Below are 17,023 nucleotides of genomic sequence, written 5' to 3' on the forward strand. Positions count from 1 at the left end.
TGCAGAGACACCATACTCCTTTGACAGGCTTCAGTACTTTCTTCACAGCCATTGGATGAATGTAAGATTTGGCCACCGCCCCCTGGGGATTATTGTAGCCATGATGAAAACATGTTTTTCGTCTATTTCATTTTAACATACTGAAATATTATCGTAGAAACATGAGAAATAAGTAACTAAAACCTTAGTGTAACACTCCCAGATTCAGGTAGGGAATGAGGAAACTGGAGGCAGGCTTGGAACAATTTAAAAGGTGCTTTATTTCAATTTCGCTTTTCACTGTTTTTATTTCATAGAGACACGTGCAGACAGGGCTCTGTGCTGGTTGGCGCGCTGTCTTTCGAGGCACCTGTCTCTCACGTTTTTATTCTTGCCTTGGCTCAGTGCAACACAGAAAATGTATTAGTATAATTCCCCTTCTCCAGCTCTACTCTCCATTCACATACCTGCGCTTGAGCATGCCATGTTCAAATTTGAGTTAACTCTTTATTGCCCCAGCGCCCTCTATTGACCAACTGCCACTGTTCATCACTGCATCATCTGGGTGGGCGGGATCACCAGTTCAGCATTGACCTATCAGTTGACACAATGTGAGATGATTTGATATTGGAGAACAAATCATGAATGTATCTTACATTTGCATACAGACACCTACCTATGAGTTTTGATGTTTGTGCAGGAGATTGCGGAGCTCTGAGTTTTGTTGTTTGAGTTGCTGTGTTTCAGTCAGAAGCTTGGATCTCTTAGTCAGCTCAGTACTGAGAAAGCAATAACATTACACGGCCATTAAAAAGAGAAAGAACTTGTGATGTTAAAAATTGCAAAAAGCCTGGACGAGTGATTTATTTTTATTTAGTAGGAATTCACTGAGAAACCGATATGCATAACGGATTCTTTTTTTATGTGTGGTGATGTGAAGAAAGTCTTATTTGCGACATGTTCATACTCACTGGTACATCTTGAAACCTGCCTCCAGCGCCCTCCAGACTTTGAGTTTGGACTCGGGGATGACGTTAGCTATGTTGTCCCAGTATGCTTTGACCTCAGAGTTGTTCATCCTCTCCAGCTCTAGAGCACTGGCCTTATGTGTTGCTCTGTTATAAAAGTAATTAAAGGAATAATCAAGGGTTTTTCAACATCACACTGTGTACTACATCTGTAGCTAATGTGTGACTACCACGGACAGGAATTTTTCCACATTTTCAATTTTTCAACAAATACATTTTATCCTGTACTAAAAGAAGAGCAGTTAAAACGTGTTCTCATTAATAAAAATAATTATTATTACTAATTATGGCAGGGTAAGGGCAGTTGTTGGGTCATAATTAAACAGGTATTTGATGCACACGTCTTTGTTGAATGTGTTCATGAATTCTTCAGTCATAGGCATTAAATTTGTACTCTGTAATGTGTATAATATACCAAAAGAAAACACAGACACCCCTCAACTTCCACTGCATGCATATAACTTTGGGGAAAGCAAATAACTGGAATGATGATTAAAACTCCATACAAACAGTTTTGGTGAGGCACTGGGTATGTCTCAATCAGCTCACTAGGTTGTGAATCAGTATATGGTGTACACGAGTTCAAGCACTGGTAAAAACCCAGACTCACTACACATCAGGACACTGATGACTCAATTTCTGACAACAAGACTACGTACTCACTTTGTAAAACTTCACCACTGGCATTTATCAACACAACAGATATCTTTCTGACATTGTTTGTCATATAAATCTGTTAGTTTAATCACGTGTTTCTGTCATGGTACTTCAAGCAGGATCGTGGGCTAGCTAGTTGATTTTTTAAAATCATTAAACCATTGTTATTCTCAAACAAACCGTATATTGAACATCAAATAAAGTTAAAAATCACTAACGTAATTAACCATTTGCGAGCTACAAAAATAACTAGCTATTTATAGTTAGCTAGGAGTTCGTCTGCCATATTTTCGAGCTGAGAGGCTTCATAAAATGTGACATCATCTCCAGTAACATAGTGAGCATCAATGCTCCCTGATTTTTGCGGTGCACTGTGGGATTTTTTTTTAGGAAGCGAAAGTTCCAATGCAGTGAAAGGATTTTGCGATTGAGGCATCCCTTAAAATGGCTGATTCCCTGATCACTGCCCTGACTACTGAACTAGGGAGCTGATGAAACACACTCATCACCTCATGTCTGTCTCATCCTAAGACCTTTACAGTGTAACAATTTTGAATCTGCATTACGTAGTTATGTGTCTTGGTGTGTTTGGAATATGCACCATACACACCAATTTAACAAACAATTCACCCACTACCATGGTTTTGGGAGGTGGGAGGTGATAAAATGCAACACCTGTGTTTAGGCTGCTGTTCTATGCGAGTTTAAACTGAAAAGGTTTTATGCTCTTCAATACAAGAAAATGCATGGGACTTCTTGCCTGTACCTATTACAATGTTAGAGAACACTGGTGTATTCTGGTAATGCCACTGTCTCACACACACACACACACACACCTGGCTTTGCAGTACTGGGCACTGAAGGCTCGGAGAGCTTTCAGTAGATCATTTGGGTGCATAAGATTGGACTCCTCCTCTTCCTGATTACTCACTGACATGTTTTCCTATGAAAAAGCCAGACAAGCAAGTTAGCCATAAACTGATTAGATATTGTTAGTTGTAATTGTACTAGGTGACATGACAAGTAAACAGAACTCCGTTTGAACCACAAAGTTCCTCCTAACTTCACCTTCTTTGTTTGTGGTTCTTTGTATTTCAGAAAGAACATAGTCATTTTCTTTATATCCTCTTCATTCTTAATCTGCATGGCCTGCAATCAATCACACAAGATAAAAGTATTCATTCATAGGTCAGTTTTAAGGGGACTATCAAGTATGTAGTTTCGGATTAGAATAGCAGCAGCTAAAAACAGCTGAAACTCTCAGAAGTTACAGAACAAAATTACTCACAGAAAAAATGGAATCCAGCTTCAAACACATCTGTTCATTCTTCTCAATGGAAGAGAGTAGCTTGAGTAACTTACTCTCTACTAGAAAGCCCTAAAAAATAAACATCAGAATTTTAAAACATATTTCACCAGACACAAAAGAAGACATTTTGGACATTTGCCAGTCAATCTCAGGGAATCATGCACACATACTCGTTCACACCTAGGGGCAATTTAGAGTAGTCAATTCTCCTACTGGCATGTTTTTTAAGGAAGTGGGAGGAACCTGGAGAGCACAGATGAAACCTGTGCGAACACGGGCAGAACATGTGAAACTCCAGGGACAGGGAGTGGCTCTACTTGGTTTACAATAAATGACAAATCATCCCCTTGGTAAAATGTCCTTTTTACGTTCTCTCTGGACCAAAGTCATTAGGCAATCTCATTATTATTGATATCTTAATTTCATTCATATTTGAGATTGAGTGCATCTTCCTGAAGTGGTAATAATATAGAATTGCACACTTTTAATGGGGTGGAGTATTTAATAGTGCAGCAGGTCATAATTTCAACCTTCATAAGTGGCAAACCAAATACTAGAAAAAGATCTGTAGAGTCTAAAAAATAACATTGGTATGATATCCAGTATGTAGCCAGTAAAAGATCTCCATAGTACATTTGTGAATATCATATTCATTAGGCCACTGCTGGCTATCTAAGGGGCTCATACAACTTTTTCCTGTGAAACTATAGAAAAACATTTCTGATCCACACACATACATATCCAGTACCCACCATCTCATCACATAGAAGCTCCAGCAACCTCTTTACTGTTGTACAATCCACCCCGGCCATGCTGTTCTCCAGACTGCCAGAGTCCTCCAGTGTACTTCTCTCTTGCTCTGTCTCTCGCTCTGTCTGATCCTGTGTCTCATCCTCCTCTACCAGGAGCTGCTTGGGGCTGGAACGATCCATTAAGGGCAGTGGTGGGGGACTCCAAGGCAGGCCCAGCATTTGTTCGTGAATAGCACGGTCCACGTCCATAGTTCTACACACCAACGCTTTGGCCTTATCTTCATTCATCAACCAAACGTCCTTGTAAAGCTTGGTATCAACCGCCGCAAAGTGCCTTCATATGCACACGCACAAAGTGGTCAATATTATTAATAATATGCTCTCTATTTAGAACTAGAGATAAAACGATGGTTACATATGTAACCGTGGTTCTATGAATTTCGGATGACCACCAGAGGCGGTGCTGTCAGCACCTGGATGTCCATCACGTGTATGTGCAGGTCGAGTGTTTATATCAACAGTCACCTGTGACCTGGGTGATGTGCGCCCCAGTACTAAAGGCACGTTCACCCTGGAAACGACCTCTTGGCAATCTTCTTGCCAATCTTCCGAGTCACCCTCAAGCTCTGGCAGTTATCCGAAATTCATAGAATTGCGATTACATAAGTAAGCACTGTTCTATTTCATTTCTACTGACCGCCAGAGGCGGTGCTTTCAGCACCTGGCTGACTAATACCAACAAGGTCACGAGAAGTTCTACGTGCCCCTTAACAACAGCTGTGAAGCCGGGGAAAAAATGGCTGTAGCCACTGGATTGTGCGAGATCACATTCACCCTATAAAATCTTGCAAATGTGCAGGATGTTCCCAGAAGTTCAAATGAAGGCTGACACAGTGCCTCTTTGTAAAGGAGAATTTGGTTTCAGGATACTTGGTTTCGTCGAGGAGGTCTCAGACGTTGAGCACCCTTAAGGAAGCGGGTCACAAGGGTGTGGGACCCAATCGTCACGCCATCTACTCTATTATGCATGGCTGAGATGGCAGCTTGATACCTTGATGGTCGAGGCTGCAAGGCTTCCATCAAGATGGGACTGGAGGAAGATGGGACTAGCACCACTCAGAAAAAAGCTTCCATCTGTTAGGGTACAACGCATTGGTGGAAGGTGCGTGGGAGTTGTGGATGGTCCGAACAACTGCTGCATCACACATCCTTAGAAATGGTCCCTTCAGAGACCAGACCCAAAGTTGCAGCCGGGATGAGTTTGCATGCCAGATAGGAGATCTCTCCTCACAGGGAGGCACCAAGGTACAGTAATGGCAGACTTATATAGCGCTTTTATCCAAAGCGTGGATAAAAGCGCTTGGATAAAATGAGACTGTGTCTCATTCACCCATTCTCACACACACACACACACACACACACACACACACACACACACACCAATGGTAGCAGAGCTGCCATGCAAGGCACTAACTTGCCATCAGGAGCAACTTGGGGTTCAGTGTCTTGCCCATGTGGAGTCATGTGAAGAGTCATTTGGAGTCATGAGGGCCGGGAATCGAACCGCCAACCCTACGATTACTGGACAACCCGCTCTACCACCTGAACCACAGCCGCCCCAATAGTGGGAACCACACCCTCCCTGGCCATTTGGGGACTACTAATAGCACCTTGTGATTGCCTCTGAGGATCCTGTCTAGGGAGGGCAGTATCAATGGTAGTGGAGGGAAAGCATACATCAGTCGATTTGGCCATGCATGGGCCAACACATCTTGTCCCAAGGGGTTTCTTGGTTCCCCCTGTGAAATTCAAAGGGGACAGTGTGTCATTGACAGTGAGATGAAAAGGTCCACCTCTGCCCTGCCATATCTGTGCCAGATCGCTTGCACTAATTCAGGGTGCAGCTTCCATTCGCCAGGGTGGGGGCTTTGCCAGCCTAAGGGAACACCCTGGGTAAAATATGCTCTCCTCTTCCATGGGTGTAGGCACCTTAGGTAACTGGCAGCGACTCTGACCAGCTCGTGCCTGTGTTGAGTGGTATGCAAGCCGAGGTCGTTCAGCCAGATCTGGAGAGACCGTAATGATAGAAGGCCCAAAGGGACCACCGATGAGGCTGCTGTGAGAATACCGAGCAGTCTCAGAAATGCTTTGAGGACCAGAGCCCTGCCTCTTCTGAAGTGACTGATGAACTAGAGGATGTTGTTGACTCGCTGTTGAGAGGGGTAGCCATCATCAACCGTGAGTCCAACTGTATGCCAATAAACAGTCTTCGCTGACTGGGCATGAGAGAGCTCTTTCCATAATTCACTGTAAGCCCTAGCATGGTAACCTGGGACACCAGCAATGCTGATTTTCCGAGGGCATCTACCCTTGACTGGGAACAGAGCAAGCAGTCGTCCAGGTACGGGAAAATTCGAATCCCCTTGGCCTGTAATGGAGACAGTGCCACTGCTACACACCTGGTGAAGACACTTGGCACCAGTGAAATCTTGAACGGGAGCACACAAAACTGGTAAGCTCTTCCCCTGAAGGCGAAATGGAGGAATTGCCAGTGCTGGGGCACGACTGGAGCGTGAAAATATGCGTCCGTCTTTCAGGCTGATTGTTGTAAACCAATCGTTCTGCCCGATGCCTTGCAGCATGTCCACTGTACATAACATGTGGAACTTGAACACCTTGAGGTGGGTGTTCAGAGGTCTTAAATCCAGTATGGGCCGGAATCCGCCGTTTATCTTTGCGATAATAAAATTAGTGGAATCGAATCCAGTGCTGTCTTATTGCTTGATGGCACCATTCTTCAGGAGAGCCCAGACTTCCTGGCGTAGGGCTAGAGCCTTGTTTGGGTCCTTGACTAAGGTCATTTTGACCCCCTGGCACCTCAGTGGTCGGCGTCTGAATTGAACGTTGTAGCCCTGTGACGGGGTTGACACAACCCAGGGGTCTGTCGTAAGCACTTCCCAGCATCTGAGCTACTGGCTGGTGAAGCACCCGACCACAGGAGTGGTACAGTCATTCTCTACCCATTCGCCCCTTCTACCCTTCTGCGCGTTTCCCCTTACCAGGGGCCCCCCGCGAATCAGTCTTACAGCGCTTATGAGAGCTAGGAAATATGGCCTGTGTAGGATGCGGTTGAGTGCCCAACATGCCCTTTAGCTGGGCCAGCCTGGCTGCCCGTGCTGCTAAGCTCATGGAGCTGCAGTTCATGCATGCCATCTCCGTCAGTCCCTCTCTTAAGTGTTCAACCCCCAGGCACGAGGGACATCTCTCATGGCCATCCTCTAGCTCCAGAGGGGCCAGGCAATCAATACATGTTATAAACATGGGTACCAGAAGTAATTACTAACCACGTGGCTTTCTGCGTGTGACCACTTTGCCAGGTGGTACTTGAGCACGAAGAGAGAAATATCTACCCTTTGCCGTATCTCTGCAAATAATTAAATAAACCCTCAAACTAAATCACGGGGATGAAAAACAATCACCCGTTTTGATCACCACACTTCAGGGCACGTTGTGTAGCCTCTTCTACCTCAATGAGTCACTTATGAGAATTAAACAATAGAAATATTGGGAAATGATTCCTCTATGATAACTATGCACTGCGATGCAATTTGGTGCAGTTAAGAGCAGACACGCTCACACTGTGGACAATAATTAAGTTCAGGAATTAAATCACAGGGACGAAAGCAGTCACCCGTTTCAATCAACCCCAATCAGGGGTGTTGTGTAGCCTTCTATGGACAATGAGCCAATTATGTGAATTTAACAAATAAGACTATTTGGGAATAATCCCTCTATGATCCCTATGCACTGTGATGTGATATGGTGCAGTTTAGTGTGAACACACTCACACTGTAGCCAATAATTAAATAAATTCAGGGACGAAAACAATCACCCGTTTCAATCAACCCCAATCAGGGGTGTTGTGTAGCCTGTCCTACCACAACGAGTCAATTATGAGATTGAAACAATAACAATATTGGGGGATGATCTCTCTATGATCACTATGCACTGTGATGCAACATGGTGCAGTTAAGAGCTCACACGCTCACACTATAGACAATAATTAAGTCAATTCACGAACTAAATCACGGGGATGAAAACAATTCAATGAAGCCCAATTGGGGTGCATTGCCTACCGACAGTGTGCTTTAAAAAATGAAAATACCAAAATCGTGGGGAATAACTCCACGATAAGTATAAACAAAATTTTATGGGAGGGGATTCCACCGCGACTTTGATTATTTAGCGTTCTATCCGCGTTAACGGTAGAAACACCAACTGAAAATGCACTGTAAACTGCCGATTGCCGAATTAGAGCGTGCCCACTCCTCAACGGTATTGATAGCAGAGGTACTTACCTTTTGTTGGACAGCGTACTATTTGAAGTGTAAATATTCACAAAAAAGGCTAACCGCGGTCTTTAGAACATGAAAGTTCGTAGCTCCAACCCTACTTCAGGTTACAAGACTATCAATGGTGCCTGCACTCCTGAAACCTGCTTACCAACGTGAGAAGATACAAGAGGTCATTTCCAGGGTGAACGTGCCTTTAGTACTGGGGCAAAAGGCACACGTGTCACAGGTGACTTTGTTGAAATAAACACTCAACCTGCATGTACACGTTATGGACATCCAGGTACTGAAAGCACCGCCTCTGGCGGTCAGTAGAAATGAAAAAGAACTGAAGTTAGTGGTTATTGTGTGTGCTATTTGTCTGTGGGTGTTACCGTTCACCTTATCCTCTTCTGAATATCTTCGTACTGTTGCATGAGGCGCTTGTGCTTATTCGTCAATGACTGGTTCTCCTCATGGGACTGCTTTTCCTGAATGGCAGTTTGTTTTTTCAGATCGTTGCACGTATCCTGCAGTCTGTAACAAAGTGAACCCAATATAAGTATACAGTGCTTTCCAATTGGAGGTAGACAGCATTTTTGGGCAACATCTGTACACTCTTGAGAAAAGAACTGTCCCAGTCAGAAGGCAACTTCCCACTGATGTGCTTTATTGTGGCCAGATTTGAAAGCATAGTTTATGCTAGTTAACTAATACTAACCTAAGTACATTCGGTAGCCATTTAATCCAATTTTTATATATATATTCTATACAGGATATACAGAATAAGATATTTTAACAGTACCTGATGACCATCCTATTCTGCTGAGCCTTATTGATGGCATACTCTTCCTCATGTTTCTTCAGCATTTGTAGGTCGTTCTCGATCTTCTCCTGATTAAACTGGTAGGTAGCTTTCTCTTCCTGCAGGTCTTGCTTTAGGCACTGTTCATGAAAACATACACACACAGAGAAAGATATTGATGTCTGAGGATCCTGCTTGATGTTATAATGTTTATCATTACTGTAAAGAGACTTTTTTCCTGTTTTGTGGACAATTTTTTTTATTGTAAAAAGTTCACGTAAACTTGAATCACGGGTAAGGGTGCTCTTAGGCATAACGCTAAGCAGAACTTTTATAAAAGGGCAACAACAATAATATTATGAAATCCAGTTTGAATAAATAACAGACAAAGATGATGGTATTCTATGGACAGAACAATGGCTGTAGTTTTGTTGGTTGATAATCTAGCTATATTATAACATTAATAAAAAATTGAAACGTTGTGAAGTGGTCACAGGTCTGTGTGCATCAAGGATTTTATAACAGCTTCGAACATGGCCAGTTTGATCTTACAGAAATTTAGAGATGCCAATCAGCTTACAACATGTCTTCGGACTGTTGGAGAAAACCGGAGTACCTGGAGGAAACCCCAGAAGCACAGGAGGCGGGTGACCCCCAACTATCCATTTAATCCATTGACTGTACACTGTTTTAAATGTAGATTCAACACAGTTTGCATCATATAACCAACACAGTTCAAAGTTTTGTTAAAAAAGAAGCTGATATTATCTAAAGCTGCTCAGTATAAGATCTTGAATGTAAGCCATTCTCTTCTGAAGCAGAAGAACAATTCTTACAATTCCTTCTACGAAATACAGTTTAATCTGTTGGTTGCAGCAGGCAAATAATTCACATTCAGTGAAAATTCAAGGTTATGTGTTATCAGTGTAATGCAGTGTACCTGTACACCAGTGTCTAGTTTGATTTTGATCTTGTTGGACTCCTCTGTTCTCTCCATTCTCAGACGTTCCAGCAGGGCCTCGCGCTCCTCAATCATATTCATCCTCTGCAGCAAGTACTCCAGCTGCTCAAACACACACACAGTGCAATGATATACTGTACAGCACACATATACACACAGGGCAATGATTTACAAATTTGTGGAATGTCAAAAAATGAAACATGTAAAATATGCAAGTTCATTCTGCCTCTTTGTCACATCGTTCCTTCCTCTTATGCTCCCACTTGTTCTTGCTGGCTGTGAGCAAATCTCTCCTCTCATCACAGATTGAGGTCTGTAACCCAATCAGGAAACGAAGTAAGCACAATGCATTTGCTAATAACTTTGCGTTTATAACTTTCTTACATTGATGTTGTTATAGAAAATTACTCATATGTATGTAAACAACTTGGGAATTGGAGATCTAGTCAAAATCCAGGTTTACAAAGCTGATTGAGACTCAAAGACATGAAGCTGTAATTGCTACCAAAGGTGTTTCTACAAAGTACTGAATAAATAGTGGGAATACCTATCTAAATGAGAGATTTCAGTTTTTGATTTGCAATAAATTTGCAAAAAATTCGAAAAACTTGTTTTTGCTTTGTCATTATGGGGAATTGGGTGTACATTGATGGCAAAAAAAGCTATTTTAAATTAAATCTATATTACAATAAAGTGTGCAAAATCCAAAGGGGTCTGAATATTTTCTGTACCCACTGTAGTGTGACAAATGTATCTATAACGAGCATCTATAAACTCAATGATGCACATCTGCATAGGATTATAATCCATCATAAGTAGCAGCACATGAGCTTGTATACTGTATAATAAATATAGCTAAGCAATATAAAAACATAGCAGCTGGGCTGCACCATACCTGAATTAGGTCTAGCTGTTTTCTATAGTTCTCCTTCAATCTTGATATCTGTTCCTGCATCCTTTCAATTAAGAGATCCACTTCTATTGCCTCTTTTTTGCGATCTTTCTCAAAGCGATTATCTCTTTCTTTTAGCTCCTGCACACAAAAGTAGACATCTGTGGAGTGAGTGCATGTGTGTGTGTGTGTGCGCGCATGTGTGTGGGTCTGTGTATATTTGTATGTGTGCGTGTATACAGTATCTCACAAAAGTGAGTACACCCCTCACATTTTTGTAAATATTTGATTCTATCTTTTCATGTAAGAACACTGAAGAAATGACACTTTGCTACAATGTAAAGTAGTGAGTGTACAGCTTGTGTAACAATGTAAATTTGCCGTCCCCTCAAAATATCTCAACACATAGCCATTAAGGTCTAAACCTTAATTAATGTTCGTGTGTGTGTGTCTGTAAGGCGCACGGTAGCTTATTGGTTAGCACGTTCGCCTCACACCACCAGGGTTGGGGGTTCGATTCCCACCATGACCCTGTGTGTGAGGAGTTTGCATGTTCTCCCTGTGCTGTGGGGGTTTCCTCCGGGTACTCCGGTTTCCTCCCCCAGTCCAAAGACATGCATGGTAGGCGGATTGGCATTTCCAAAGTGTCCGGATGAATGGGTGTATGAATCACTGCGCCCGGGGGCCATCTTCAGTCATCTTGACTCAGTCTTGCCACTGGATCATGGTGGTCACCAGGAAGTGAGTCTTCCTCACTTTAATCCAATCATGCACAAGTCGAGTTCCAGTTTGTGTTCTCCATAACGGTGGGCAGAAATGGAAACTTTGGTCTTCGTCGAAATTCACAGACGAACTCCTGTGTGTGTGTGTGTCTGTCTGTGCGTGTTTGTGTGTGTGTGTGTGTGTGCATGCGAACCTGCTGCAATTCACTGATGAGCTTGTTCTTGTCTTCAATGATTTCCCAACAGAGCTCTTGCTGTTTTCTCAGATCATCTTCCAGCTCCTGATGGTTCACTTTTGTCTTGGCCTCAGTCCACTTGTTCATGATCTCACTGAACTTCTCTGAGCTTTTCTTGGCTGCATCTTCCAGCTTCTCCAATCTATCCAAGATCATCCAGAACATGTTTGGGAACAATGGAGAAATAAGAAACAGATGATGCAAAAGCTGTCCCAATTTGTGTTAGAAGCCTTTTCTAAAAAATGTCGAAAATCAAGGAACATAACTCAAGATCAAACCTGAGATCCTGGAAGAGCAACAGTACCTTCTGCACCACTATGCAAGTTTAGATTTCGTGACAAAGTGTCTTATCCTCATCTCCTGTTTTCCTTATATTTAACTTGTTTCTGTGTGTGTTCTCTGACCACTAGCTATATGTACTGTATATAAAAATAGAGTCATAGTCTGTGTTTTTCACTCTGCATCGCTAATAATACTCTATGTTGTTTAACAGTGGGCATTCGTATCTTGGTACTTGCCAAGATTTCTGTGATAATGTCTGGCCAGTGCGATATGGCTGCACAACCTAACATACACATAGCTACAGAAAGCATACAAGATTTTAGATTTTAACTAAAATCAAAACTAGATGTTTTCCCAATAAAACTAAAAACTAGTTGATGCCAAACTCTAAAGTCAAGCAGCAATGTGCAGATGTGAACTGCACACACGTTTGTGTGCATGAACAATGGAGATTTCTGAGGACCTCAGAAAAAGAGTTGTTGATGCTAATCAGGCTGGAAAAGGTTGTAAAACCATCTCTAAAGAGTTTGGACTCCACTGAGTGGTGGGAATGAAAAGCCTGAGTTGCATGAAATAAAATATGTAGGCTTCCTCAATAAAATTAAATGTTGTTCAGATAAAATGTTTGGTACTAATGCTAAACTTCTGAATTTCCACAAAACCCAAACAGTATTAAATGAATACATTTAATAACTGTCTTAGTTAAGTTATTAACTCACCTTAGTCTGTTTGCGTCCCTTAGTTTTTCTCTCCTCTTCGACTCCCTGGCATCAGCCTCCATCAAAATGTTGATCACCAGCTCTGTGCTATCTGCTTTTAATTTTTTCATGTACTGCAACAAGAACAGATGATCAATATAAATTCAATCAATTAAATGCAGCTAGGAATGGATTATTGACTCAAAATGGCTAAAAACAATAAAGCAAAATAGCTTTGTAACTAAACAGTTATAGTAAACTCCACTTACTCTTTCACTTTCTTCCATTTGTCTCTGACTTGGCAGATCTTCCACTCTCTCCTGGAAGTTATCTCCAAGGTCCCGTCTTCAGTTTTTCATGAAAGAAAAATATACAATTGGTAATAATCAAAATACGAATGGCAGCTAAACTCTAGGAACAAAGTAAGGAGTAAGTTAAAATAAGTTAGATCAATGGTTCTCAAAGTAGGGTCTGTGAAGCAGAGCCAGATGATCCATGTTTTTTTTTTTGTTTTGTTACAGTGCTGTAAACAGCAACAACAACAATGCAACACAATCAAAATTGCTTTTATTATTAGGTTCTTATCATGAGCATAAGTAGCTAAGATGACACCGAGGCTCAGCAGTGTAATATTGCCTACTATAAGTATTTTTAAGACCTTTGATGCTTGGATATAAGACATTGTAATGCTGATTAAGGCCTTATTTTTATATTAAGGAATTTTAAGACATTTTTTTTCTCTACAGCTAAAGGTGTCCCTGCTTACAAAACATTTGAAAATCAGTAAACTGAATCACAAACGCCTTTTTCTCTGACAGACACTGCAGATATATCTTACTGTTTCTTGGCCTGCACTTGTGCAGTAATCAGGTTTCGTCGAGCCTTGATTTTGTCCTCAGCATTTTCGGCCTCAACAGAAGGTCCAGGCTTATTTTTTTCCTTACTCGAAACTTTATCTTGTAGCATTTTTGTTCGCGCTATCAGTACTAGTTATTCTACCAGTAATAACCTGTACAAAAAATCGACCCTTATTTATTGTAACAGTTTTGGAACCTAACGCGTAGGCTCACTGTGACGTCATGGTCCCTACCGTGATGGTGTGTGTGTGTGTGTTTTCTTCAGTGACGTGTCTTTCCAGTGTTCTGGAAAGTTCGGTGCGGTGTTTCCCCTTCAGTGCGCATGCGCGAACGCATGACATTTTCTCCTGTTGCTGCGTTGAGCAGATAGTGTGTGCTTTATCATCGCGTGTGATAGTTTATAGTGTTATTACCTACTTTCCATCAGTATAAGGTACGTTTTACATTGTTTGTTAGATAGTTTGTAATTAAACACAGCCTTTAATGTATAGAATGTATTGCTTTCAAAAGTTTTATTGCTCAATCGTAAGTCAGATATACCCGCGAATTCTAGCTTTCGCCCTGTTTTCAGAGTCTCTGTATAACAGCTAATGCTTCAAGTTTAATGAACTAATAGGTTCTGTCACAATTAGAGCTGTAATGCTTTGTTTTTCAGGGGTCTTGTTCGGACAGTCGTTTATATTTAATTTTATTGTTATTATTATTGTTATTGTTGTTGTGTGTGTCGTTTTTGTCACACAATCTTCTTTTTGTTGCAAACACAATTAAACTATATTGCACTGCACAGTAAGTAGCCTGTGTTTTTATTTCAGGCTACTCATCTCAGTTATGGCTAGGACTTACGCCTGAGAAGTGCACCTATAAATGTTGTTTCATTCAGCAAGTCTGAGAAAAGTGGTTGTTCCCCCCTGTATGTTACAGTGTGAGCATTTATAAAGAACTACAGTGATGCTGGTGATGTCATCATTATGGGTAACAAGTTTCATTTGTAGTATTTAGCCAAGTGACATGACTTGATCTTTAAAAAAAAGTTACAAAAAAAGTATTTCTGTGTTCAGAATGCATTAATTTAAAAAGCATGACCCCCCCCAAAAAATAAAAGTACTCCTTGTCGGCTAACTTACATATAACCACTTGCAAAAAAAAACCAACCAAAAACCGATTGTAGGTTTTGTGCCAGGATGTCCAAGAAGCATTCTGAGGTAAGTTTTGCTGTAGTTAAAATTGTTTTTTAAATAATACGATTTTTGACTTCGATAATGAATATGACTAATGACTCTTTACTACCACTGTTTTATAATAATAATATTGATTGTTTCCTATTGTGTTTAAATCAGGCCTACCACCTTCTGAGCTACTCAGAAGAACCACGCAGCGTGGACCAAATATCTGCACGACCCACTGGGTAGCCTGGCACGAACCTCTGAAAAGTGCAGTGCGGGCTAGCAGAATATTTGAAACTATTTTAAATAGTCCTAAATTTTTTAAGGGAATTGATGAAGTCCTTGAAAGAAATAGACAATAATAATAATAATAATAATAATGAAAAATAAGACACAGCAGAAAACGGTCTATGAGCATAAGAAAACTCTTCAGACTTCAGAGGTTTACATACCAGGTAACCTCTGTATACCAGGAACAAGGTGCTCCTGGTATGCAGTAGTTAGTACCTACTGTACTAACTACTACATACCAGGAACACCCTGTTTTGGAGATGCTCTGTCTCAGTTGTCTAGGCATCACTAGTTGGCCCTTTTCGTTGTTGCTCAGATCCTTACGCTTACCCATTTTTTCTGCTTCCAACACATCGGCTTTGAGAGCTGACTGTTCTCTTGTTGCCTAATATATCCCACCCCTTGACAGGTGCCACTGTTACGTGATAATCAATGTTATTCACGTCACTTGTCGCCTTTTAATATTATGGCTGATTGCTGTATAATTCATCCAGTGTCTAGATGTTATTTATACTCTATACACTTTTGTAAAAGATTTGAGTGATCTTTGTCGGTTCTGTGGGGAACCCAAGTGATCCAGTTTTGACACCTGCCTGGGTAATGGGGCATTTTTATTTTAAAAGTTTCTTAATAAAAAAATAAAAATAAAAAAAAAGTAATAATACTCAAATTTTATTAGCCTTTTCAATGCCCCATGCTATTACAGTTAAACTTGTAACAGATGAGTCTATCTAATGTAGAAATAAAATAGTTTTATCACATTTTTTATCTATTTAACTATTTTATAAAATAGTTTTATCACATGATTTAAAACATTTTATGATCATTCAGATTGCCTGTAATGAATGTGACAGGTGGTACCATCAGTCATGTGTGGGCAACTCATCAGGAGGAAGATTTTTATTGCCCAGCATGTATTGAAGAATACACCAAGGTTAACTGTGACAATATTTTTCAAAGGCGTCTATGTTGTTGTATTTAATTTTATGGCATTGTGTTTTTGTTTAATTAAAAGGTAAATAAACAAATTTTTTCATTTATTTCTATTCAGTAACTGCTTTATCCTGGTCATAGTTGTCGTGGATCCAGAGCCTATTCTGGTAACACTGAGCGTGAGGCAGAAGTACACTGTGGATGGGACACTGGTCAATCGCAGGGCACCATGCACATGAACATTATTACTGTTATTAATATGTTTATATTTGTATTTAATGTTTATAGAAGTACTTAAGTTTTGTTTTTAATTTAATTGGATTTTCCACATATTTGCACAATTGTAGTATATGCATAATATAGTTTAATTCTTGATTTGCCAATAAAAATATTTTGTTCTTATATTTAAAGCTTATTTGTACCTGTAATTAGTCTGTGTGGCAGTGGTCAAGTGTTAGCTGATGACAGAGAGGGGGTCCATGCAAATCTGTTCCCCCTGTGTTTTCAGTCAACATTTACATGGGCAACAATATTCTGATATTAACCCCATTAAGACAATACTCTGATAAAGAAACTAGTATGTACTATGTACTATGTAGTATGAACTAGCTGATTACCTGATTAATGTTGATTTCTGATTACCTTAATCCTGCTGAAGTCATACTTGAAGTAAGCACAAATCGAATTGTGGCGTATTCCTTTTTTAGTCGCATTGTCGAAGTGCATTATAGACTGTGATTATGTACACACCTTAATCATGCTAATGTCATGTGGGAGTTTTCACCGCAATTTGTGATAGGACACGTACACAAAAATTTTCTTTCCATTAGGCATCATCAAATTCCATTAAAACAACTCTCTCCCACCAGTCCTTACTTCGTACGTACATACATCGTCCTTACTCCGAGTTTGTCACATGAATGAAATGTTGCCAATTGAAAGTAGAGAGGAGGCCTGTTTCTGGAGAATTTGTATCTGCCGTCATCTATTTGCACGTATAGCATGACAAATAATTAACTGCACTTGAAGCTTTCGTAAAATGAAAAATGAAACACCCAAAACTGTATACGGTAGTTTTTCAACAACAAACACCTGAGGATAGACCTGTGTATCCTTGCTCCTAGCTC

The 17,023-nt window shown here is 40.7% G+C and overlaps 1 protein-coding gene and 1 long non-coding RNA gene across 2 annotated transcripts; one reads left to right on the forward strand and one right to left on the reverse strand.

Moving 5' to 3' along the window:
- Positions 1-236: 236 nt before the first annotated feature.
- On the reverse strand, positions 237-13,736 carry LOC108268164 (dynein regulatory complex protein 1). Its single transcript, XM_017472966.1, has 16 exons — positions 13,491-13,736; positions 12,922-12,997; positions 12,674-12,786; positions 11,631-11,814; positions 10,718-10,855; positions 10,049-10,135; positions 9,802-9,924; positions 8,862-9,001; positions 8,459-8,593; positions 3,726-4,059; positions 2,953-3,042; positions 2,733-2,813; positions 2,501-2,607; positions 951-1,094; positions 656-758; positions 237-573 (listed from the first exon to the last, which is right to left on the reverse strand). Exons 1-15 carry the CDS (start codon positions 13,616-13,618, stop codon positions 656-658), a joined length of 1,983 nt encoding a protein of 660 aa, XP_017328455.1. The 5' UTR covers positions 13,619-13,736; the 3' UTR covers positions 237-573.
- Positions 13,737-13,742: 6 nt separating this feature from the next.
- LOC108268186 (uncharacterized) lies at positions 13,743-16,306 on the forward strand. The gene is made up of 2 exons (XR_008396824.1): positions 13,743-13,942; positions 14,322-16,306. It is a non-coding gene; the product is annotated as an uncharacterized LOC108268186 (long non-coding RNA).
- Positions 16,307-17,023: the final 717 nt, after the last annotated feature.

This window comes from Ictalurus punctatus, chromosome 1 (genome assembly GCF_001660625.3).
Source record: "Ictalurus punctatus breed USDA103 chromosome 1, Coco_2.0, whole genome shotgun sequence".
Classification (NCBI taxonomy): domain Eukaryota; kingdom Metazoa; phylum Chordata; class Actinopteri; order Siluriformes; family Ictaluridae; genus Ictalurus; species Ictalurus punctatus.